General features: G+C 38.3%; 2 protein-coding genes across 2 annotated transcripts; one reads left to right on the plus strand and one right to left on the minus strand.

Annotated features, from left to right (window-relative positions):
- The first annotated feature begins 17,129 nt into the window (after positions 1-17,129).
- Positions 17,130-18,094, plus strand: LOC121981868 (PRA1 family protein F2-like). Its single transcript, XM_042534627.1, has 2 exons — positions 17,130-17,815; positions 17,902-18,094. Exon 1 carries the CDS (start codon positions 17,207-17,209, stop codon positions 17,801-17,803), a length of 597 nt encoding a protein of 198 aa, XP_042390561.1. The 5' UTR covers positions 17,130-17,206; the 3' UTR covers positions 17,804-17,815; positions 17,902-18,094.
- Positions 18,095-20,434: 2,340 nt separating this feature from the next.
- On the minus strand, positions 20,435-26,239 carry LOC121981869 (transmembrane protein 120 homolog). The gene is made up of 10 exons (XM_042534628.1): positions 25,921-26,239; positions 25,748-25,826; positions 25,564-25,658; positions 24,133-24,237; positions 23,970-24,049; positions 23,071-23,161; positions 22,891-22,998; positions 21,440-21,526; positions 21,016-21,084; positions 20,435-20,933 (listed from the first exon to the last, which is right to left on the minus strand). Exons 1-10 carry the CDS (start codon positions 26,158-26,160, stop codon positions 20,805-20,807), a joined length of 1,083 nt encoding a protein of 360 aa, XP_042390562.1. The 5' UTR covers positions 26,161-26,239; the 3' UTR covers positions 20,435-20,804.
- Positions 26,240-26,841: the final 602 nt, after the last annotated feature.

Below are 26,841 nucleotides of genomic sequence, written 5' to 3' on the forward strand. Positions count from 1 at the left end.
TTATGACGATGTTTGACGTGAACAGAAAAGTTGTATCTTGATGTTTGACAAGGATACAAGCTTGGGAGATTGTGGGTGTAACTCGTGGTCAAGGTTGACCTGGTTGACCCGAGGTGAGGTGACCTGACTCGGAAAAGTCCAAGCAGGGAGCTTGGCACGGGAAAAATCCTAGTGAGTGAAGCTAGGTGAGTTGGAAAGTCCTGGTGAGTGAAGCCAGGCAGTCGGGAAATCCTGGTGAGTGAAGCCAGGTGAAAATCCTAGTGAGTGAAGCTAGGTGAAAGTGAAAGTCCTGGTGAGTGAAGCCAGGCAGTTGGGAAGTCCTGGTGAGTGAAGCCAGGCAGATTGGAAATCCTGGTGAGTGAAGCCAGGTGAAAACCCTAGTGAGTGAAGCTAGGTGAAAGTCCTGGTGAGTGAAGCCGGGCAAGGGAAAATCCAGATGGATCAAGGGTGATCGGACATCTGGTGATGGGAAGTCCAAGTAGGTCATAGGAGTGACCGGATACTTGGTACGGAGAGAAAAGTCTAAGTGGGTCAAAGGGATTGACCGGACACTTAGCGGGGAGTCCTAGCAGGTCAAGGGAGTGACCGGATGCTAGGCGCAATGTACCAACAGGTCAAGATTGACCGGATGTTGGTTTGGACTTGGTTTGGGCGAAAACCATGAGCTGGATCGATCTGGTGATCGATCCAGTGATACCGCGAATATTCTGATCGGTCTGGTGACCGATCAGTAACACATCAGTAGCATACTGTGTGATAACTGATCGGTCTGGTGACCGATCAGGAGTCGATCAGAAGCCGAACAGGAGCGAGGCGCAAGAGGGGCTGATCGGTCTGGGGACCGATCAGCACAAAGCCTGATCGGTCCCCAGACCGATCAGGAAGTTCCCTGATCGGTCTGTGGACCGATCAGGAGGTTCCCTGATCGGTCCATGGACCGATCAGAGACGGAACAGAAGCGAAGGCTAGGGAATAGGATCGGTCTGTGGACCGATCCACATGGAGCCTGATCGGTCCACAGACCGATCCAGGCACTAGCCGTTGCGACGCAACGGCTAGATTTCTTCTGTGTTTCTTCGCTTTCTTCGCAGGTTATAAAAGGAGGGCTGCTGCTGCGAGCCTCAACTCTTCTTTTTCTTCTCCTACTTCTAGCTTGCTGCTGCTTGCGATCTGAGCTTTGTTGAGCTCTCCCCAGTAAGCTTCGTGTGAGCTTCCAGTCGACGGTCAGCTGCTGCTGTTGTCCGAGAAGTTGTTGCTTCACAGGCAGTCGACGAGAAGGCAAGTTAGTGTTTGTACATTGTTCTTGTCTTTCTACTTGTATTTCTTGTACTCCTTCTTGTTGTTGCAAGTTTTGTGGCGAGGTTTCTCCACCCAGAAGGAGTTCATATTAGCCGGTTTTCCGGGGACTCATCCACCGACGGATTGACTGGACTCGTCCACCTTACGGACACGCCGAGGAGTAGGAGCCCTAATCTCCGAACCTCGTTACATCGGTTTGTTTGAGGTTTGTCTTCTTTTCCTTCGTTTCTACGTGTTATTTTCCGCTGCGCTAACCCTAGTTTGTAGAAACGCGACGATTTGGGGTCGGCTATTCACACCCTCCCTCTCTAGCCTCCGTACGAAGGATCCTAACAAGTGGTATCAGAGCAAGGTTGCTCTTCGTCGGATTAACACCCGGGGGAGCACAAGCTAGAGAATGGATCGACTCGGAGAAGACATTACGTTTCCACCCTTCTACGAGTGCTGCGACTTCGCGTATTGGAAGGTAAGAATGAGGTATTTTCTTATGTCTAACCTTGAAAATTGGAGTTGTGTTCAATTAGGTTTCAAGCCTCCGATGGACAAGAAAGGAGAAACCCTAGAGAAGAAGGAGTGGACCAAGGAGCAAATCCACCAATCAACCATCAATGATGAGGTAACGAAAATCATTGAATTCTCTTTACCTAATGATATTTTGTGTAGGATAGGTGGTTATAACAATGCCAAGGAGTTGTGGAACAACTTGGCCAAGTTCCATGAGGAGAGCTCCACTTCAAGCCATGAAGAGGAGTCAAGTGAGCTAAGTAGCTCACACCATGGAAGAGAGGAATTAGAAGTTGAGGGTTACTCAACATCTAAGGAAGAAGAGGAGGAGAGCACTTCCTCAAGATTGGAGCAAGAAGAAGCATCTACCTCCGGAAGGGATGAAGGAGAGAGTCTACATTCATCCTCAACCCTAGGTAACTCAAGCACTTTAATTTCAAGCAAATTACACATAATGTGTTTTGAGTGTAGGGAGTTTGGGCACTACAAGAGTAAGTGTCCAAAGAGGATTAGAAAGTCTCCACCGGCGCCAAAGGTCAAGGAAGCCGGAGTCCTGATACGCAAAGGCAAGGAGCACGTGGTGTGCTTCCAATGCAAGCGAAGGGGACACTATAGGAGTCAATGTCCGAGGGGGAGGCAATCTCACAAGGACAAGAGACCGAGCACGTCAATAGGGCGAGCAAAGGCAGACCCTAAGGTAACATTTAAAGCTCATTATTGCAATTCTAATAAGACACATGCTAGTAGTTTTATTGCAATTGCTAATAATGATAAGCATGTTAACTTAAGGAACCAATATATGTGCTTAGGTGCTAAACATGTTAGCCTAGATAAGGATAACACTAGGAAAGCCAACCCTAGGATCAACTCATCTAAGGCTAAGGAAAATCTAGGTAGAAACCCCAAGACAACTAGACATATGCCTAGGAACACCTCAAGAAAGAATGATAAATTAAAACTTGAGGTTTTAGAGAAAGAAAATCAAGTCTTGAGGTCAAGACTTGACACTCTAGAAAAGGCCCTAAAGAATTTAGAGAAGTCAACTCTAGGGTCTAAGGGTCAAATTTCAAAGCCCAAGGACAAGAAAGGTTTGGGTCACAAACCCAAGTCCCAAATGGTCAAGCCCACCTATCATAATGTTCCATTCGATTATGGAACAACACCTAGGGCTAGGAAGACCAACACCAAGGTCACAAGGGGAGTCACCCCTAGGGTTGATCTTGATGAATCCCAAATGACCAAGGTTTTAAAGCCTAAGAGAGTCATTAGAAGGGTTGCTAGGGAAGTCATCCCTAGTGAATACTTAGTGAACCCAATGAGTTCCAATAGGTATTGGGTTCCTAGGAGCGTGATTTCATCACGCTAGATGATTAGGGTGTACCAACCTTACTTGAATAGGTAGTTAACCTAATCATGGCAAAATGTGGCATTTTAGGAATTTTCAAGGTGTGATCAAGCCTTGAAAATGAAAATGGAAAATCATTCCTAAGGTGATTAGGATGTGCCAATCATATTTGAAGAATTTTCTAAGGTCGATCTCATTGGCACATGGTGATCTAAAAGTCTTGAGGATATGATTTTAGGTCTATCATACTTAGGAATATAGAACTTATGGCAAAATGATCAAAAGTATCAAAAATGGCAACTAAAGCTAGAATTAGGTATTTCTATACCTTTATATGTTGATTGCCATATATTGTTTGCCATATACCATGTCATGACATCATATTTATTTTATGATCATTTAAAATGTCATGATAATGATTAGGTTAGTTTAGATGTCATGCTTTATTTAAGTTTCACACTTTATGCCATGACATCATGACATTGGCACATATTTTTACTTATGAAATCATTATATGCCATGTCATCATCTTGTGCATTAATGATCAATGAAATTGATGTAAGGATAAAAACACATTTTGATATTGAGATCAAAGTGTAGTTTAGCAAATGCATGAGAACTTAGCCTAAGATGACCTAAACCCATATCTCACATCAAAATTGACTTGGATGTGTTTTATACACCTTAGATGTGTGTGAGATATTAGGATCATGAGTTAGGATCAAGGTGCATAGTTCTTGTACCTAGATGAGCCTAATTCGATATTGGGGATCATAGGGAAAGATTTTTTACAAGTCATGTACATTTAGCCCTAAGATTATGGTCCTAAATTAAAAGGTTTAAAATCATTTTGAAATTGATTTGAAAAACCTTGATGAAGCCATTTTAGTGATAGCATTCATCATTGAGCAAATTGATACAAAGTTGACTTAACTTTGAACTATTTCAAAGTTTTTGAACTTTGTATCAAGATTTGAAAATGGAAGTTATTTTCATCTAAAATTATTTTTCCATGATAGTATATGGTATGAGGAATGTATCCTCAAAATTTTACGATTTTTGGAATTTTCTGTAATTTTCTGTGAGTTTCTGAATTTCTCCCGGGGAGAAAAATCAGAAATCTCTGATTTCAGAGACTGGATCGGTCACCGGACCGATCCAGGGAAGGCTTGATCGGTCTGGTGACCGATCAGTGACAATCCAGAAAGTGAGGATCGATTTGGGAATCGATCCAAGGGGTTCCTGATCGGTCTGGGGACCGATCAGTGCATGCCGAATTTCTGATTTTCAGCATGTGTCTGAAATTTCAGTTTTTGGGAGTTGAGTTTCGGGTTTCTAAAGGTTTGAAACTCTCCAAGACATTGTTGGTGCAATGGTCAAGGGGGAGTTGACCTTTAGGGGGAGTCTTACCTAATTGTCAAGGGGGAGTTGACTTTTAGGGGGAGTTTTTACTCCTTAAGACTTTTTGAGGATTAGTGATATGGGATTGTCACTAAGTTGATTGTTGAGTTTAGTTTCAAGGGGGAAATTAAGGGTTTCAATGAAACGTATGGGACTTTCATTGGGAAGAAACTCTTGACCTTGATTCCCTCTTTTTGATGTGTGTCAAAAAGGGGGAGAGATGTCCCAAGGGGGAGAATGGGAGAATGTTTTGGAAAACCTAAGTTAGGTTATCGGGTTAACCTAACTTGTTTATGGGTTTTGTCAAACATCAAAAAGGGGGAGATTGTTGGTGCAACCTTAGGTCAAGGTTGACCTGGTTGACCAGACTCGAGTTGACTTGACTCGAGTTATGTTTTGATGTTTGACGAATTATGACGATGTTTGACGTGAACAGAAAAGTTGTATCTTGATGTTTGACAAGGATACAAGCTTGGGAGATTGTGGGTGCAACTCGTGGTCAAGGTTGACCTGGTTGACCCGAGGTGAGGTGACCTGACTCGGAAAAGTCCAAGCAGGGAGCTTGGCACGGGAAAAATCCTAGTGAGTGAAGCTAGGTGAGTTGGAAAGTCCTGGTGAGTGAAGCCAGGCAGTCGGGAAATCCTGGTGAGTGAAGCCAGGTGAAAATCCTAGTGAGTGAAGCTAGGTGAAAGTGAAAGTCCTGGTGAGTGAAGCCAGGCAGTTGGGAAGTCCTGGTGAGTGAAGCCAGGCAGATTGGAAATCCTGGTGAGTGAAGCCAGGTGAAAACCCTAGTGAGTGAAGCTAGGTGAAAGTCCTGGTGAGTGAAGCCGGGCAAGGGAAAATCCAGATGGATCAAGGGTGATCGGACATCTGGTGATGGGAAGTCCAAGTAGGTCATAGGAGTGACCGGATACTTGGTACGGAGAGAAAAGTCTAAGTGGGTCAAAAGGATTGACCGGACACTTAGCGGGGAGTCCTAGCAGGTCAAGGGAGTGACCGGATGCTAGGCGCAATGTACCAACAGGTCAAGATTGACCGGATGTTGGTTTGGACTTGGTTTGGGCGAAAACCATGAGCTGGATCGATCTGGTGATCGATCCAGGTGATACCGCGTATTATGATCGGTCCGGTGACCGATCGGGCATGCTGAATTTGCTGATAATCGATCGGTGACCGATCGGAGTCGATCGAAGCAGAGGCGGGCGCAGAGGGCTGATCGGTCCGGGGACCGATCAGGAGGTCCCTGATCGGTCCCGATCGATCCAGAGCTTGCCGATCAGAGAGGATTCTGATCGGTCCATGGACCGATCGACCGATCAGGACGGAATAGAAGCGAAGGCTAGGGAATAGGATCGGTCCGTGGACCGATCCACATGGAACTGATCGGTCCAGGCGATCGAGCACTAGCCGATGCGGCAGATTTCTTCGTGTTTCTTCGCTTTCTTGCGGGTTATAAAGGAGGGCTGCTGCGAGCCTCAACTCTTCTTTTTCTTCTCCTACTTCTAGCTTGCTGTGTGATCGAGCTTTGTTGAGCTCTCGCTAAGCTTCGTGTGAGCTTCGACGGTCAGCTGCTGCTGTTGTCCGAGAAGTTGTTGCTTCACAGGCAGTCGACGAGAAGGCAAGTTAGTGTTTGTACATTGTTCTTGTCTTTCTACTTGTATTTCTTGTACTCCTTCTTGTTGTTGCAAGTTTTGTGGCGAGGTTTCTCCACCCAAAAGGAGTTCATATTAGCCGGTTTTCCGGGGACTCATCCACCGACGGATTGACTGGACTCATCCATCTTACGGACACGCCGAGGAGTAGGAGCCCTAATCTCCGAACCTCGTTACATCGGTTTGTTTGAGGTTTGTCTTCTTTTCCTTCGTTTCTACGTGTTATTTTCCGCTGCGCTAACCCTAGTTTGTAGAAACGCGACGATTTGGGGTCGGCTATTCACACCCCCCCCCTCTCTAGCCTCCGTACGAAGGATCCTAACAGTGAGACTAAAATGAATATTAGTAATCGAAAAAATGGCAAGCTTATTGTGGTGAAATTTGTTAAAGAACATAATTATTATTTCTCAAGTCAAAACAAAATGCACCTCTATAGAAGCCATAGGAATATATCTTCTTATGTAGGAATACAGATTGAGATAACAAATGATGTGGGAATTCTCCCAAAAGCATCTCATGATCTTATGGTGAGGCAAGTAGGTGAGAGGGAGAATTTATGTTTTATTTCTGAGGAATACAAAAAATATTTACGATCTAAAAGAATAATAAATATGAGAGTTGGGGATACAAGGGGTGTATTGGAGTATTCGTAGAAAATGTATTTTGATGATTCTAATTTTTTATGTTATTTAAGTTGATGAAGATGATTTGATTACTAATATTTTTAGGTCAAATGCTACGATGAGAGTTGATTATGCTAATTTTGGAGATGTTGTTTGCTTTGACACAACCTACAGAAAGAATAATGAAGGTCGCCCAATTGCCTTATTTGTAAGTGTTAATCATCATGAGCAATCCATACTTTTTGGTGTAACTTTATTATATGATGAAACCAGTTTGACATTTGAGTGGTTGTTTGATACATTTACTAAAGCTATGGGTGAGCAAAAATCAATTACTATTTTTACAGATCAAGATGCAACAATGATAAAGGCGTTAGCTTCCAGATGACCTGAAATACATCATCATTTGTGCATTTGACACATTTATTAAAATGCCCCATACATTTGAGTGAAGTTTTTTTTTCTAAGTTTAGAGAGTTTGTTAAATATTTTGTCTCATGTATATATGATTTTGATGAAGAGGAAGATTTTATTTCAGCATGAAACATGATTTTGAACAAGTATGCATTTGAAGACAATGATTGATTGAGACACATGTACAACATAAAGGAAAAATGAACTTTAGTATATGGGCGACATATGTTTTATGCAGATATGACTACAACACAAAGAAGTGAGAGCATGAATAGTATTGTGAAAAGGTACATCACTTATAAACACAAGTTTTTAGACTTCTTCAATCACTTCCAAAGACTCCTTGATGATTGTCAATATGAGGAATTAAAAGTTGATTTCAGATCAAGGACAATTGTTCCATGTTTAATGTTTTCAATTGATATTTTAAAGCATGCTAGTGAAATTTATGCTCCTGAGCCAAATACATGTTTGCAACAGGAGTGGTACTTATCTCATGATCTAGTGTAGAAATTTATGAGGATGGTGATACATTTACAAAATATAAAATTACTCCTCACAAAAAAAGAAACCATCATATAGTTACACTTGATAAGAAGTATAAAAAAATTGAGTGTAGCTGTAAAAAATATGATTTTGCTGGGATTTGATATTCTCATATTCTGAAAATATTTACATTGAAAAATATTATGAAGATCTTAAGTGAGTATGTATTGAAAATGTGGACAAGAAAACAAAAATTAGATATTTTGGAATAAATGATTCAATAGCCAATAATGCTAGTTTGAATCCAAAAGTACTTCAAAATATATGATATAAAGAGTTGTGTGGGTTGAATGTTTAGTTCGTTACCAAGGCAACAGAAAGGGATGACACTTACAAGGTTGTTAAAGATGCTATGTTGAGCTTGTGTAAGCTGGTGGATGATAATTTACAAGTTAATAAATCAAATATCCAACAATCAAAAGTGAGCCAAGAATCCTAGGAATTTGATTATGGAGAAGGGAACTCTACTAGAGTGAAAGGAATTAAAATAAAGAAGAAAACAGTCTCAGGTAAGAAATTAAAAGATAGGTTAGAGAAGATTTCAAGGAAAATAAAAGCAACAAGTAAAACAAACCAAGTTTCAATGATTGTAATGGTTTCTACTCCATAACTTCCAAAATTTTATTTATTTGAAATTATTTGTTGTTGTTAAATTTGAATAGATATAGACTTAAATCAATTTTTTTTGTATAACAGGATATAGAAGAGCATTATGAAACTATTTCCAACATGCCCAATGTATAATGTGACTAGATCAACTATTAAGTTGTATCTGTTTTACTATATTAATCTAAGATAATTTATGTTATACCTATCTAAGACTATTTTTCATTTTCTTGTTTTAACCTATAAATCCTGTGCCAATAATTGATAGTTATGTTGATAGTTTGAGTATTATTGAGACTCAATTTCCACCATTATTGGCATCACAGTTTTTTCAAGTACACTCGTATTTTAAATAAAAAATACTAAATATTTTTAATTAATTTTTTCTATGTTTAAACATCATGTTCTATTTATTTCACAATTGTAGGTAAACTCTACAATATCAAGTCCACAAGATTTCGATGGAAGTTCACAATCTTTGATGAGCTGTCCTAGTTCACTATATATTGGTATTTATTTTTCATACAAGTTATACCATTTAGTCATTTAGCTTTTTTTAATAGTTTATGGTTGAATATGTACTTGATAATATTTTATTGTTATGTTATAGGTGTAACAACCATCTCATCTTGGTTATTTTCCGACAAATAACCTGGAATAATGCTACAAAGCTAGTTATTAGGGCCTGGATGAGAAAATTTATAAAGTTGTTGAGGAGACTATGCTTCAGATGGCGGATGAGATATCTAATAGAAGTAAGACAAGAAATCCATATATAGATGTTATTTGTAATCAATTTTCATACTTGTTTGTTGTCTTAACATGGACTGATGCTTCGTCTCAAGTTTGTGTGGTGAAATGGTGCTAGTGGCTTAGGCCGTGGGCTTGTGTTTTGTCCATGGAGCAAGTTCGAAGGTACCTTGTAAATGTTTCGCCCTAGTTATCATTCCTGGCCATGTAATTACATTAAAATTAGGTTGGCTTTGAAATAATAACTATTTAAGACATAAGAAAGCTTGCCAACTTGAGCTGATATGAGAAATTATTGTGATGTTCTCTCTTATAGATAGTAATTTTTGGGAAGTTTTACTTGATAAAGTTATCAATTTATTCATTTTCTTCAGCTTCTTTTCAAGATATTGAACTTCTTTATGTTAGAACCCCAAGATTATTTTTGGTGTGATTAACTAAGTTAGGTTATATCCTGTTATGTTCTGATCCCTGTGTCTAAGTGTGCAGGAGCTTAGGAGCACATGAAGTAGAGCGGAAGACGCGGCTAGCGAGAAGGATGAGACGAGAGAGAGAGAGCCGACAGGCTCGGTGCGTCCGAAAGACGAGGTGCTGCGGAAGAGTACACCGACGGATGAGAAGGACGCGTGCGGTGGTCTGAGGGACGAGAAGCCAGGGAGGAAGGCTGTTCGGGGAGAAGGCCATAAATTGGGTTCAGGTGAGTCTTATTCTGGTGGCCGAAATCACCCAGGAGATAGCAACAGCAAAGGAGCGAAATGGAGCTGCAACTACTGCTAGAGGCGCCTTCAAAGGCTGTTGAAGGCGCCTTCCATGGCTGTAAGGCGTCTTCGATGAACAGTGCGAAGGCGCCTTCCAAGGCCATGGAAGGTGCCTTCGACCAAGCAATTCTGGCCGTTGCGGAAAAGGATAAAATGTTATCCTTTGCCTCGCTGGAGGCGCCTTCCAGCCCTATGCCCGAGGATAAGTTTTTCCAGGGGCTATAAAAAGACTCCTGGACCTAGGAAAAATGTAACAACTTGTATATTAATTTCCTAGCAATAGTCTGAGCTATTAACGAGTGTAAGAGGCTTCTCCGCCTTCATCGAAGGAGACTTTTTAGGAGCTGTCATTTGTCTTGGATTAACAACCAGCTAGGTTGTAACCAAGTAAACTCTGGTGTCTCTTTCTTTAGTTTCTTATTATTTAATTTTATTTGTTATTGCTACTAACCTGAGTTGAAAGATCGAGAAGGTATTTGTTTTAAGTGTTTCAAATAACTCAACCCTCTCCAGTCGGCCTACCCGGTCCAAGAAGTGGTATCAGAGCGAGGTTCGCTTCAGGAGGACTAATCGCTGAACGAAGCACACGAGATGGCCGGACCAAACATCTACCCACCAAAGTTCGAGGGGGAGTTTGTGAGCTAGAAAAAGAGAATGGAGATATTTTTCAAAACAGACTTCGATTTGTTATTAACAATGGAATTCGAATTTGAAGCACCCGAAGGCAAGGAAAAGTATCAATGGCCAAAGAAGGAACAAGCTGACTTCGTGGCAAACGGCAAAGTAGAGTTTTATCTACTGAGTGTCTTCCCACCACAAGAAGTAAACCGGATCGGAGCTTACGGGTCCGCTAAGGAGCTCTGGGAAAAATTTCTAGAACTTCACGAAGGAACCTCGGAGGCGAAACTTGTGAGACAGCACTTACTTCGCAATCAGATCGGCAACTTCCAATTAGAAGAAGATGAAACCATTGCACACCTTCACTCAAGGATTAAGGAGCTCATCACCAGACTTTCAAATCTCGGAGAAAAGGTAAACAACCAAGATTCGCTAAGGTGCTAAGGTACGCTCTTAATGCATTCCCTAGAAATATGAAATGAGCATCATTAATAGATGCCTACTATATCTCTAAGGATTTAGAATCTATTACCATAGAAGAGTTATTTTCAACTTTTGAAGTCAAAGAATCAAGATGTGCAGATATAAAGAAGGAACCGAAGCATGACATTGCCCTTAAGGCAAAGATGGACGAACAAGATTCAGAGTCCTCTCTCGACGATGACAAAATGGTAATGATGGTAAGACGCTTTAAAAAGTTACTTAAATCTAGAAAATCTAACCATCCGTAGGGTAGAAAGAGAAGAACAATCAGATGCTACCATTATAATGAAGAAGAGCACGTTAAAGATAACTGCCCTAAGTTAAAGATCAACGAGAAGGGCAAAGGCAAGAACAAGAAGCCCATCCAAAAGAATAAATACAAGACCCTAAAGGCGACGTGGGGCGAAACATCGTCCGAATCAGAGGTCGAAGCCTTTTTCGGACTTACGTTGATAGCAAGTCATCAAGAAGACGAACACGAAAAAAGCTTGTCCGAAATGAGGATTAAGAACATCGATGAAGGAGGAGCGTCAACAGAAGAAAGCAGCAGTTCAGGGGGAGCTAAGGAACGAGATCGACAAGGTAAATCAGGTACAATCTCTTCCACTTGATAAGTTGTTTAAATGTGTTAAATTATTAACTAAAGACTGTTGCAAACTTGAAAAAGAAAATAAAGAGTTGAAATTAATTCTAGCCAAATTTTGTCCATTAAAAGAATTTGACAAAATAAAATTGGAAAATGATATTTTGTAAAAAAAAATAAAGAACTTGAAAAATCATGCATGCTCATATAATACAAGTAGTAGAAAATTTAATGGTCTAAATTGGTATTTTTATTACCACAAAGGACAAGTTAGAAAAATTTCTCATAAATATATACCAAAGAATTTCTAATTAATCCAATTGGAAGGAACTTATATTGGATTCCAAAAACTTATCTAAATTAAAAGTTTCATTAGACTTAGGGCTTTCAGAGAGTACATTAAATATTTGATTTCATTATGAGGCTTTGTATAGAAGTGGTTGATGATTCAATAACCAAGAAGGCCTAGTGCCTCATCACAGCCTGGAAGCCAATTAACGAAATAAAATATTTAATTGACTAACTAATAAAGCATTAAATAATGATTAGACAATGCTTTACTTAGTTCTCAGCAGTTCGCAAATTTTTTCCTTATATTTTTTTTTTGGAAATTCTTTTTACAAAACTTAAAGTTTCTAAATTATTTACGTTGTAAATTTTTCTAAATGATATCAAACTTGTTTTTTTTCAAAGTTTTTTTTTACAATTTTCAAAACACTTGATAAGTTTTTTTAAAAATATTGGAAAATTAGTGTTTTTTTAAAAAAAACTCTCTTATTTAAATTACCCTTAGATTTTTTTACCCCATTTTTTTATGTGATCAAAGGGGGAGAAAGAAAGATTAAGTCTAGGGAGAGGTAGTAGTTCAAGTCAAATTAAATTTAAAAATCTTTTTGCACTTTATTGTATAATTGTAATTTTATTATCTTTACTTTATAGTTGATTTACCCTAACTTAACTTGGATTGCTCACATAAAAAAATGGAGAGATTGTTGGAACTCCAAGGTTATTTTTGGTGTGATCAACTAAGTTAGGTTAGGTCCTGTTATGTTCTGATCCCTGTGTCTAAGTGTGCAGGAGTTTAGGAGCACAGGAAGTCGAGCGGAAGATGCAGCTAGCGATAAGGACGACATGGGAGAGACCCAACGGGCTCAGGGCGTCCGAGGGATGAGGTGCTGCGGAAGAATATACCGGCGGACGAGAAGGACGCGCGCAGTGGTCCGAGGGACGAGAAGCCGGGGAGGAAGGATGCTCGAGGAGAAGGCCGAAAATTGGGTTCTGGTGAGCCCTATTTCGGTGGCCGAAATCACCTAGAAGATCGTAGCAGCAAAGGAGAAAAATGGAGCTGTAAGTGCTGCTAGAGGCGCCTTCAAAGGCTGTTGAAGGCGCCTTCGATGAACAGTGCGAAGACACTTTTGCCATGGAAGGCGCCTTCGACCAAGCAATTCTGTCCATTGCGGAAAATGATAAAATTTTATCCTTTGCCTCGCTGGAGGTGCCTTCCAACCCTATGGAAGGCACCTTTAGCCTGAGGATAAGTTTTTCCAGGGGCTATAAAAAGACCCCTGGACCTAGAAAAAATATAACAACTTGTATATTCATTTCTTAGCAATAGTTTGAGCTATTAACAAGTGTAAGAGGCTTCTCTGCCTTCACCGAAGGAGACTTTTTAAGAGCTGTCATTTGTCTTGGATTAACAACCAGCTAGATTGTAACAAAGTAAATTCTGATGTCTTTTTCTTTAGTTTCTTATTATTTAATTTTATTTGCTATTGCTGCTAACCTAAGTTGAAAGATCGAGAAGGCATTATTTTAAGTGTTTCAGACAACTCAACCCTCTCTAACTGGCCTATCCGGTCCAACACTTTAAAGTTCTAATCAAAGTAGTTGTTTGTTCTTATTTAAATACTGAATGCAATGCATATTGAGTGTTGATGTCAGCATTAGAATTCAAAGTAAAATCCATTCCATACAAAAGAAGAAACCCTTCGGCGTTGAGCTATAGTGCTAATGCATTTAAGTCTGACTGTTCCAATGCTTTGTATGATGATTTCAAATTTTGCTATTTGCTTTTGGTTATGAATAAAGTTACATTAACACATCCTCATTATCACAATCCAAGTAAATACAACTATAACGATAACAACACTAAATTTCCTATTCAATAAACATATTTCATCACTCAACTGTATAGTAACATGATTGTTATTCCCATCATCCATAACATAATTATATTCAACTGTACACTTGTAATCAGTACATTTCTTTAATTCACTAATCTCCAACTTTAATTTTTTTGTTATTCCTCTTTTTCTTTATCCGTTACATTAACGACCCTTAGTGTCGGTCCTACGGATATGGAGGGAGGTACATATAGGTGATGATTCTCGTAAAACCTAAGCCGCATGAATTCTAGACAACCGAAATAAGAATTTGAATAGGAAAAATAAGAACATATGAGCATGTATCTTAGTTTCATCGAGAACATGACATAAGAAAATAAACACATAAACATAATAGACAAGGAACCTGATTGAATAGTCATATCCTTGTCTTTAGCGTCGTCGTCTTGATCTCTGTGGAAGGTCTTCCAAGGGACTTAGGGGATGACGACGCCATAAAACTTCTTGTCAATGGAGAACAAGAAACTATGTCAAGATGATTCTCTAAGCCCTTGGAGACCAACCCTATCTATAGAGGATATCTATTATCATCCCATAGATAATAATAGATGCAGGACTATAAGTCTATATATATATTGAACATCTATTATCAGCATATAGATGATAATAGATGCGGGAATAAAGGTTCTACACATACAAGGTCTACATCCAACAACTGAATCCAAAAAGCCTAAGTTAGATCACTTTAAGGGTTCAGATCGTATTGACATATACAACTTATAAATAAGCCCACCTAATAAGGATAATTATATCCAGCAGCAGGTACACAGGTGTCAGACGCATGGTGGGGTACCCCCAGGTCATCAGTTCATGAGAATCGACCCCTGACCATTACGCTAGAGATGTCATGCGTCCACCGTCTGTGTTGCGCTCTGGGGACTTTTTGTTATTCCTCTTCAACTCATTAATAATTGCCTTCTTCTCTCTGACGGTTTTGAGTCATGCAATAAGAAGAAGCCACATTCCCTTTGCTAAATTTCAAAACAACTTAATCAAAACTCAATAATTAAAAAACTCATAACAATACCGTATTGGTATAACGAAAACTTACTCTAAAATTTAGACATGGAAAAAATCTCCTTCTTGGATTAGATTTCATCGATGATATCCAGAGAGTAGCTCGTAACCTACAATAATATAATATGTGGGGAGCTTCACATTGCTCATCGTTCATACGTCGTCGAGTGAAACATGATGCTGATGAAGAACAAGTTGTTATGATTTTTCTTTCCTTTTACCTGAATAACACCAATTTGTGAAAAAGGTATAATTTCGATTAAACCATGTAAATTTTGATTAAAAAAAGGCTAAAAACAACCTAAATGTCTCAATTTCGTCAAAGAATGTCGCACTCAACATACCTAAGTTTAAAACAGTACCAATTTACTAATAAGGCACAAATTCGAGAAAAGCATGTAAAATTCGACCAAAAAAAAAACCATCTAAAAACATCCCCTAGCGTGCATAGAATGCCTAAATTCTATCAAACAACGTCACACTGAATATACTTAAGTTTAAAATAACACTAATTTGTGAAAAAATACAAATTCAATCAAAACTTACAAATTTCGACAAAAAAAAGGCTAAAAACAACCCTCAATGTTTATAAAATACTTATATTTTGTCAAAGAATGTCATACTGAACATACCCCAAATTAAAACAACACCAATTTACGAAAAAAATAGAAATTCGATTAAAACATATAAATTTTGATGAAAAAAACTAAAACAACCCCCAACTTGCATAAATGCCTCAATTCTGTCAAAAGAAAATATTACACTTACCATGCTTCAACTTAAAACTACACCAATTTGCGAAAAACTCATAAATTCATGCAAAGCACGAGACATTTGACAAAAAAAAAACCTTCAAATTTTGACAAAAAAGTTAAAAACATCCTCCTTGCATAAAATGCCTCAATTCTGTCAAAAAAAATATCACACTCAATATACTTAAGCTTAAAACAATACTAATTTACGAAAAGACAAATTCGATCAAAACATGTAAATTTCAACAAAAAAAATATTTAAATTCCATCGAAAAACGTCACACTGAATATACATAAGCTTAAAATAACACCAATTTATGATAAAAAAAAAATCAATTGGGATAACTAAAAACATCTAGAGATGGTAGATGCTAATAACTACCAATAAGGACACCTCACTGATGTTGATCTCATTCAAAGAAACACGCTCTAGGAGTCTCTATGGGGTAGCAAACAAAAACTCTGGCTCATAACTTTTTAACCTACACAAAAACTAATGCACTATGTAAGATGAAGAATTACAATTATTCAATGGCAATTGTAAATGCCTTCCACCAAATACCACTTATGCCGTTTCCCAACATTAAATATAATTCTATTTAAGCATCAAATTTTGAAAGTAATATGCATATCCATAATATATATACAAACCTTTTTTCTTAAAATATTGTAGTAATATCATTATCTTCTGTTCAACATCGGTATAATACTAGGGCTAAAATTATTTTAACCAGAAATGACCTAAATTAGGGGAAAATAGTACCTACAAAATTAGAGTAAAATAGTACCTACAAATCAGTCATCGAGGGCGGAGCTTGGATTGTCAAGGGTCGAGGGCGGGACATCAGAGCTGGCCTTCATCAAGTAGGAGTTGGAGCCTTGGATCGTCAATGACATGCTGGGTTGTCATGGAATGTCGTCGCGGAGGCTTGGGTGACGTGTTGTGTTCAAATGTCGTCGGAGCTTGGGTCATCGCGGGATGTCGTCGCGGGAGGTCAGAGGTCGGTCGGAGGTCGTTCGATTGATGATGGGTCATCGCGGGTGTGGAGTTGCGTTTAGAGTTTTGAAATGAGTCACATGCCTTTTAGAGAAATAAATGAAACGACATTTGACGTGGCATGTGGACAGGTCCAAGAGTAGATCAGGATAGGCGGTCCAAGAGATCCGACCTATTTCAATTTTAAAAATCTCTCACAAACTTTACATTGAATATATCCTTAGACATCTCACCTTCACACGTGCAGCTAATCAACAGGCGGTGTTTCACTCGTGTGATTGCCTATTTGGCCAGCCTATGACATGCATAGCGATCTATGTGTATATTTCCCCTCTCTTGAGGAAAGATTACTCTTCTTCGCTTTCGTGAGTTCTGTTCTTCTACTTCGAGCTGACTTGACCGTAAAAGGGTGTAAACTCAAGTTCCAACCAGTAAGAGATAGACGTAGTAATCTCTTAAAATAATTAATTAATTAATTAAATTGTACTTGACGGGAGGTAAAAATAAATAAATAGATAAATAAATAAATAAAAGATCAAATGGAAAAGTGATGATAATTGTGAAAATTGAGTAATAAATTATTGGCCTGCGGGATTTCACAAGACGAGCCAACACTTTGGTCGTAGAAAACGAGAGCTGCGTTTCAGATCTAGCGCTAGGGTTTGCGATCGGTCGATGTCTTCGGCATCTCGTTATTCGGAGGGCTATGGCGCGATCCCCTCGAGCTCATCGTCGGCCGTAGCGCCTTCGTCGTCCCGCGCCGTGGAGATGTTCTCCCGAGCCAAGGAGCGTGGCCGCGAGATGATGGCCACTCGCCGCCCGTGGCGCGAACTGGCCGATCCCGCCGCCTTCTCGCGCCCCTACGGATACCGCGACGCGATGGCCCGGACGCGACGCAACCTCGCTTACTTCCGCGTCAACTACGCCCTCGCCGCCCTCTTCGTTCTCTTCTGCAGTCTCCTCTGGCACCCCGTGTCTATGATCGTTTTTCTCGTTGTCTTCGTCGGCTGGTTCTTCCTCTACTTCTTCCGGGACGAACCGGTGGTGTTCTTTGGCCGAACGCTGGACGACCGCCTCATTCTGGCTGCGCTCTCCGTGGTCACCATTGTCGCCCTGGTGCTGACCCATGTCGGGTTGAATGTGCTGGTCGCCCTGATTGTAGCCGCCGTCCTGATTGGGCTTCACGCAGCATTCCGCATCACTGAGGATCAGTTTCTCGATGAGCAAGAAGTGGCCGATGGGGGCTTGTTGTCGTTTGGCAGTGGCCGATGAGTCAGGCTTATGGTCGGTTCTTATCAATCTCGATTCTCTCCGTCAAAGATGGATTTTTCTTCCATATTCTGTTGATGAAGTCTCCACTGGTTTTGAAGGATTCATGAACTGATTGCTGATTTGGATCGAACTGTGGAGGTTTTTTCTTTGCGTGCATCTTCACCTTCTGGTACAGTGGTTTCTCATAACTATTTCTTTATGTTGTTTCTATGTGTTCATGTTTCTTTGCTGCACTTGGTTGATCTGGTTTACACTGGAATCATTCAATATAAATGCCTGGCTTGAGAAGAATTGAAATGGTTGTGAAATCCAGCAGAAGGTTGAGCTTTCAAGTGTGTGCTATTGTTTTTAAAAATATTTTCCCCCTCCATTGTTGTGCTTTTACTCCAAATACCATATTCATGAATCATGGTTGTTTCGATATCAAGGAACATTTTCTCAGTTGCTTTTGACTTTGTGCTATAGATCCTTGCTAATTTTACATCCTCACATGATCATGACCTGCAATGATCCAGTATGTTTAGGGTTGGGAGTGATCATTGGGGTTGGTAGTTTGGATAAAGTGACTGAGCTATCTGTTGACTTGCTTTAAACGATTAAATGCTTTCAATAATGAGACACCCATTGATGAAATTAGTTAGGAGTTGAGGAAAGGATTAAAAGATACTTTGTATCTTTGAGTGCTCAAACATTAGTTTGTTAGCACTTCACTTTTATAGAGCAAAAGTTAAAATCAGGAAAAAAAAAAAATCTTTGCCCGTGTAGTGTATGGGATTACCAAAAAAGAAAACAGCAAGGCTAGGTCAAATAAGAAATAGAGTTACCTTAAGGTTAGACACCTATGTTGATAATATATCAAAGGATAGAGTATTCCTTTGCTATCTAATTTTTCAAGAAAAAGTATCAATATCATATTTGTACTTAATACTTCCCAATTTTACTAGAAATCTTAGAATGTTGTTAGAAGTGGATTTGTTGGATTGGTTTCATTAATAGACAATGAACTCTTCGCTTCGAAGCTGTTTTTGGTGATGATTGAACAATTCACGAACTTTCTTGTCTATTTTTGATGAACCAACATGGATGGATAGACACAGCAGAATCTGTTAAGCACCTTTAAGATTGCTTCCTATGCCAAGAGTTCCCGATGTTAAAACACAGACTTGCAAATAAATGTGCTTGGATTTGAAGAATTCTAGGATAGGTGCCACCTTGGAAGCTTTTCATTTGGACAAAATTGTGAGGAAGTGAAGCAAAGTGGATGCTGATACGTACACGATGTGTTGTTACACTGCCCTTAGACTTTGTCGGTGAATATTTACCATAATACATTACAAAAAAAATGCCAAACATGAGAACTTGATCCTTGTCCTGTAACTAAAATATTGGTTCATACTTAAACGAGGCTTCTTAGCATTTCTTAAATTTGGTACTAACTGAAAGCTGCCTCAGCCTCGTTGGGTTTGTTTAGATTTTCAAACTGAATTTTATATGAAAAATTATATTCCATTTAAAGTAAATTCTTATGAATTTAAAATGTTACTATTACTTTTTTGAGCAATGCGGTTGAATTCACTTTTGTACTGGAAGGTCAAACATTGGATCAAAGGTCGTGCAAACGTATACAAAGAACTCATTTGGCAATTATATTTGTAGTTTTTGATATTATTGATGAAATTGTACTTACAAATCTTAAATGGTACGCAATATCCAAGAATAATTGTACTTCTGCTGTGGTGGATCATGAGCTCATTCATTTGAACACCAAAGCATGATGCACTATGATCATACAATGTTTGCCCCGCTGTTTTGGTCCAATAGTAAACGGTGGGATTGATTTCGTAAGTAAAGTTTGAATTACTTATAATGTTGGACTGTCCGTTAGGATTCATACGTCCCTGATAGAAAATTTTTGTAGAACAAAATCAGTTACTTTCAAAATTAGTCGTCGGATCCAAAAGCTTGGATTAAAAAATAAGATACTTGAAAGACAGTTAGCAAAGGAATTATTGGCTCTATCTTCATTGATAATCTGGGCCTATGTGACCTATTTTATATGTGCGAGATACGTATGCGGTTTTAGGAGTTCAATTCAATGCCTATTCAGATCGAACCGAATGAATCGAATATAGGATCGAATTGCATGCTGCGTTGTAATCTATCCTCTTCTCGTTGCCAGCCGTCGTCTCGCGCTTATGAGGCCATGGTCAGTTGGTCACCTCATACTTCAACGCAGCTTCTCCATCGTCGAGGTCTTGTTGTAAAAGATTCAATTGCTACGGTACACGTATTGTAACACAATTGCTAAAGACATCCAAACGGAGAGGAATTTGAGGCCATTCTTATTTACTAATACCTCTTAGATGTTTTCCCCTTGATAATCTTGTTCGTATGCAAAATTTTATTTCCCTCCAAATTTTCAAGCCTTCTTCAAAATGTTTTCAATGCTTTTATCAAAGCACTCATAATCTTACTACTGTTATTTTATACCTTCACACTGTCACAAACATTGTCAAATCCTCCCTCCATTAACTAAAATGTATTTTGACAAGATTAATAAAAAATACACGGGAGGTAGAATAATAATAGTAAATCTATATAAAGTATTTTAAAAAGACAATAAAATAATAGTTTATGGAAAATAAAATTTTCTCAATAAATTCGTTATCTCCATCCTCATTATGAGAAAAAGGGACACCATCTTACCAGATATTTAAAAAGTTTGATGGGCAAAGTAATGATCGAGATGATTTGGAAAATTTCTCGCTTGAACAAATGATCTAATTGAGGAGAACAACACACAAGTTTATGATGCATTGTTAGATAAACTTACGATAGAAGACATTGGTGTAGGACCTGTACAAGCAGTGTCACATTTTGCACATGATTTGATATTTCCGCACACGACAGTGGTTGACTTTAATGGTTTGACGTTGGGGGTTTTCTTGGTAAGGATGCCTTCAGTGGAATAAAATTCAGTCGAGAGAGAGAAGGAGAATGATCACAAGTCCTGCTTGCTCTTTGTTCTTTTCATCTTTGCTTTGAATCTGGATTTACTCATAAGCGTCTGCAGTGTGTTTGCAAAATTACCAATCGCCATCAAAACAAGCAATACTCCACAAACGATGACCTGGAAAAGGAAATCGAAGAAAACAATTGAACGATTATGAGGTGCGTTTGATCAAAAAAACAAATTCGCAGAGAGCCCTTGCCTGCCATTCCCGGGTCACACCAACAACAGCTATACGTAGTAGTAACAAGCCAACAAATGCTTCAAATCCCTGGAGAAAAGACGTTAATGATAGGGCAACATTAGATATTCAAGAGTTTCTAACTAAGTGATTGCGTAACAAGGAGATCATTGTGTGAATTGCAAATTGACTTGTCATTTCTAAATTTATTAAGTTGTGTTACACGAATCTTCATAACCCACATTTGCTAAAAAATTTCACAAGGCATAAACAGTTCAGGTGTGTTAATTCGATGTTAAAAATGAAATGTTCTTCCATCTAACGTCTAATTTAGATGTACAAATTAAACTTTAAGATCCCATTTTGCATCTTTTCCTTTAATTGGAATGAAAAGATATGTAGCATGAAAAGAATTGTAGAGGAGTTATTTTTTATATTGTCTTACCTGCAAAATGAAAAGAATGGGGCACAACAGCAGGAGCTGGCCTTCAACACCAGCAGTTTCTCCCCATACGACATCCATTCTTTTTGCCTGTGAATGAATGAAAGCAATACAGAGACAAAAGAAATGTATATATAGAAATAGAAATTGACTAGTATAGAACATGAAAACAAGGATGAAGAAACCATTCTACATTGTCAAATAATCAGACTAGTGTGCATCAAGTACATAAATCAAGGATGCATTTGCATGATGTCAAAGACTTACTCTAACACTGTTCAGAATTGTGGGTAACATACAGATGATTTGAAAGAAAAGGACATCTTTTAGGCCTAACATTTAATTGGTCACTTGTTAAGCACTAAGTTTAACCAATGAGTCGTAAATTTTGATGATGACAAAGTAGAATTGAAATTAATAGTTTCATTGAGCAATTGTACAACATGGTTGCATCTATAAGCAACATGCAAAGATCAATTGAATCAAGATTGAATAAAAGAAACTAGAAGCAATATAGAATTGGCAACCAAATGTTATTTGCTTGCGAGTAGGTTTTTAATCCTATCATTTAGCTTATGGTAAAACACCTTAGACGAAGACTTTGGGCCATTACCAAATGATCAGTATCTTCAAGATAAAATTGAGATTGACGGGAAAGAGGTTACAAATACATGATATCAGGTGTCAACAGAATAGAATGCCAGCCACACAGTAGGCAGTTGAATCATAATAATTGTCCACGCTGACTTTATACCGCCGCTTGTTTCTCCTTAGCTGCTCCAAGTTCCAGTTGCTTCCAGTCTAGTATAAACAATCAAACCTGCCCCGATACAAGGTACTAATGCACTGGTACTTGTTCTAAGTCTTGTAGCCATGTTTTCTTCATCTCACAGTTATTGTAGAGTAACAAAAAACTATCACTAATTCCTGAGTGTCAATCCCTCTATAATACAAGGACTGTTAATCTAATGGTCACGTACACTTGGATCAATCAAGATGTGACGAAAGAGTTGATAATCATTTCTCAAATTTCCTCCTGCTATTTTTTCCATTTGCCCTTTTTGTTGAGGTGGTGCTAAGTACGTGCATTGTATGTTTGTGTCTCATCATTGACTGACATTGCTTTTTTTGGTTTCTCATGATTGACAACTAGAAGATTTCCATATGAGTTAGGATGCAGGCTAAGCTGGCCTTCTAGATAAAACCACTAGAGGTAGCAGTAGGGATCCCATAAAAGGACTAAGCTAAAGTTGAATCACAAGAAATTTTCCATGCCTACTCTATCCCAACAACTATTTTTCTCCTTAATTGTTCAAAGTTCCAATATAAATTATTCATAGAAAACCTGAAACTATTGGTCATTTGACTCAAGGTATGCAAACTAAAGAATGTCTTTTGATAAGTCAAGTATTTTTAACTCTCAGAATTCATGAAATAGGGGAAGAGTTTGCCACCTTGCCCAATGCAATGCGAGTATATAGCCTTTGGCGTTGATATCTGTTCTGTAAAAGCATGGAGACACCTTGCATCATAGCCCACACCAGGAATAGTTGTACACCGCTCTGAAAGAAACCTGTGTTTATTCAAAGGGCACTTTCATTATCAATTATTATTGAGAAGATTTATGCTTGTACCTGCTTGTAAGCACAATCAGGCTGTCTCTTTATATCCCATGTGAGACTAATAATAGCCATCAACATGGCACAATAATGATGGTAAATCCACCTGCACAAGCACCAAATGAATAAACATTTGATTTCACTACCAAAGTATTGTATAAATGTTAGGAGTGTATTATGTGCAGTTGAAACATATACAGAAATATATGATACATGGGAAAGAAGGAAAATTTGTGGAGGACAAATCAAGTTGAATAGTTTGAGTTAGAAGAGAGGTGGGTGTATAGTAAACACTATCTCAGGTTTATGTACAGATTGTGGAGAAACATTTTACTTGACCTGGTCCAGATGATTGTCTTGATGGGTGGATAATACAGGGCCCTTTTCTATCCATCCCCTTACACATGATTGTCTTATCAACATATCATCTTCTAACTTATCTACCAACTAAGGTGGTTAGTAGAAGCCTAGATGATTCTTATGTGTTGCAGACAACATGCTGGATTACTCTAGCAACAGTACCTATGATCAATCCTTCTCTAATATCTAGGAGACAGCACACTGGTTATACCAGCATCAGTTACCTTCAATACCCCTTCCACTGTTGATTAGTTAAAGTATTCACAGAAATTAAGACAATAAACAGCATTAGGTTGATCTTTTAGGAAACAGAAGCAATTGCCTAAACAAATAGTCATATGGAAAAATTATTTGTATGAAAAAGAGTAATATGTTTAGAAAGTATGCACTCTTTTGTTTCACCAGAATAAACAGCAATCTGAACAACTTTAATTACTTCAAATTTCAGAAATATAACTAAGCAATTAACCTAAGCTAAATCCACAAATATTTGTCTGTTTTTCTTTATTGTGAATGAAGAGGAACAAAACCATAATTTTTTTTTTTTTTTTTACCATGGACGAATATCACTTCCATTTACTCTCAATATGTTCTCCCGCAAGGCTAAAGTTGTGTAGAGATATAAGAGCCAAGCCTGAAAGCACATGCATAAACTATATAATCAGAATATCTTTGGTATTGGCTCCACTTTAATTGCCAATTACAATATTCAGATACCTGGTATAGCTGGACAGGCAGTGGTGGAAAGCATCCATCCCAAACCCAAGATCGCAAAAAAAGCAGAGTAGATGGAAATACAAGAAATAAGAAAGCAGTTCTGTCCTGGCATAAAGAAAATTAAATCTATCATCTCATGTGCCCTTCAATTGTTACAGTGAAGTAGCCGAACAGATAGTAGGTGCAACAAATTTTTTCTTTTCCATTTCCTTAACACTTAAAAAGTAAGCATAACTATCTTGGTTCATGAAGCCAGATTATGGACTCTGAGGAGAAGATGAATTGATGAGAAAGAAGTGGCAAACTTTCAACTATTCTCCAGGTCTCCAGCAACAACAGATTATAGGGAGAATTAGCATATTTGATCAAGGTCTAACAAAACCTTAATTCTGAAAACATTCTCAAATTCCCAATCTTATTTCCTTAATTTTCTTACATGTTGAGAAGTTTATAGTTTAAACGTGAAGTCAGTCAAAAAAAGGCCAAAAGCAAGCAATTGAACCTTTTTTTTAAAGTCATTTGACTTCTCAACTAATCCAATCTACTTCTCACTCAGTAGTCAACAATGACTCTGAATAGCATTAAGATAGATCAGGACTACATAAATTTAGTTGAGAGGGAAATAGTGTATAGTATTCATACGAGTGAAAATTATAGCATAAATATACACAGACAACAGATTCAGATAACTCCCTATAAGGCTATAACTAAATATCTCATGTGGGACTAAATCCATAACTGCTATAACTATAACCCTCCTAAAGTTACTCTTCACTTCAAAATGGCAAGGTCACCAGAGAGCTAAAACCTTATATAAATTGGCACATTATTCTACATAGGAATGAACCAAAGCACCATCAACAAATTTGCATTTTTTAAATAACAAAAAAATAATAGATACCATAAAGGATTGAATATAAATACTGTATGTGTTTTGGTGGCACAAGCATGAAAGTGCAAACTCAATAAAGCATAGACAATTATGGCCATTATTGTAGATCTGTGAGAGCATATAGCCAGTTGACGAGCATCAAATAGATATGAGAATATGAGTTCAATTCATACACACCTAGTTGATTAGCAATTTAACATACAATCATAATAGCAGTGTGGTAAATGCTCACTGTACCCGTTAGACGTGCAAGGAAGGAATTTTTCTTTTTAATGATTAAGTTAGCTTTTTTTTTTCATAATTTTCCTGGAATGAGCATCTTAATGTTTGGAAAGGTGCAGCGGGGAATGCTCAGTCCCTCCAACAACATAGGACCTCAGCGCCCTAAAATTTCTAGTACTTTAACAATATTGATCTTGAGAAAGGTTACACCGAAATAACAGTCTGACTAATATGATGAAATTCCCACAACTTTATGAAGACAACTCGGCAAGCCATTACTGGCACAGTTATGAGTTAAGTATAAAATAAGAACATACCCTATAGCTGTTATACTCCTCCTTCACTTTCAGCTGTACATCCTTTCTTGTTGCTCGTACATTGAGAGGGCCAAGAAAACTCTTCAAAAACCGACCTGAATGCACAAACAATTGAGTCTAAAACTCTCCTTGTTTAATTTACATTACAAGAATCTAAAAGCGGCATTTTTCATCCATAATTCACCATGAGTTTTGCTGGGAAGTAGCGATGCGATATCGCCATCTTCGAGAAGACATCTTATCCTATACAACTCTTCATCGACCTATAACAGAAGGAAATTTCAATCGATCCGAGATTCGAACTTGGGCAGCCAAATCGAGATCCACTGGAGACAAAATAGCATAGAATCGTCCAACCTTCTCAGCGATCTTAGGATCGGTGCTGCCGCCGCCTCTAGAACCGCCATTCTTCTTGGCGGCAGAGTCGATCGACGACCGGATTCTCCGAAGGTCGGATTCGAGGGCCAGGGTGCGCTGGCGCAGGGATTGCTCCTCGTTCTCGGTCCTGCAAATGAAGACGGCAGCAGCGTCCTGGAGTTCTCGGGCTGCCTCTGCCAGCCGCGCCGCCTCCTCTACGAGTGCGTTGTGATCCACCATCTTCCTCGATTCCTCCGCGTTTCCTTGGCGAGATAAATACACTCAACTTCCGATACGCTCTTCAAATAAATTAGGAACTTAAATTCTTTCTAGAATAGCATTAATTAAAAAAATACAACTTACATTATAAAAGTAATAATATGTAATTTCAATTTATAAATATGTTTTTTTTTAAAAAAATTATGATACGAGATGATTATATAAAAAATTACCAGCTAATTTATAGGATAAACTCTAAATTTAGGTGAAAAGAGTTATCACTAAAATGCTAATTTAGCAGTGTTTTCAAAAAATTATTGGGGAATAATAATATTTTAATATAAACATTAATATTAATTCCTTTCAAAAATAATATTCAACATCAGAGTAGGGCTGAATCCATTAATCGAACAACTGAAACCTAATTTTTTAAAAAAATAAAAAAATTAATAATTCATTAAAAGAACATTTAAAACAATTAAATAATATCATTATGATTACAAGAATATTAAATTTGTTATCCTACTCAATAAATTACATTGTTTATTTAGTATGAAAATCGTAAAACCATGCTCCTAGAAAAGTGAGATTGAAAGCTTTAGGTTGTGATGCAGTGATAAATACATTTTGGGGCTCCCTAAGCATTTAGGGTTCAAAATTTAGGGAGCCTGAGAAATTCCTCCCATATTTAAATCATTGGAA

Source organism: Zingiber officinale, chromosome 5A (assembly GCF_018446385.1).
Source record: "Zingiber officinale cultivar Zhangliang chromosome 5A, Zo_v1.1, whole genome shotgun sequence".
NCBI classification, from domain to species: domain Eukaryota; kingdom Viridiplantae; phylum Streptophyta; class Magnoliopsida; order Zingiberales; family Zingiberaceae; genus Zingiber; species Zingiber officinale.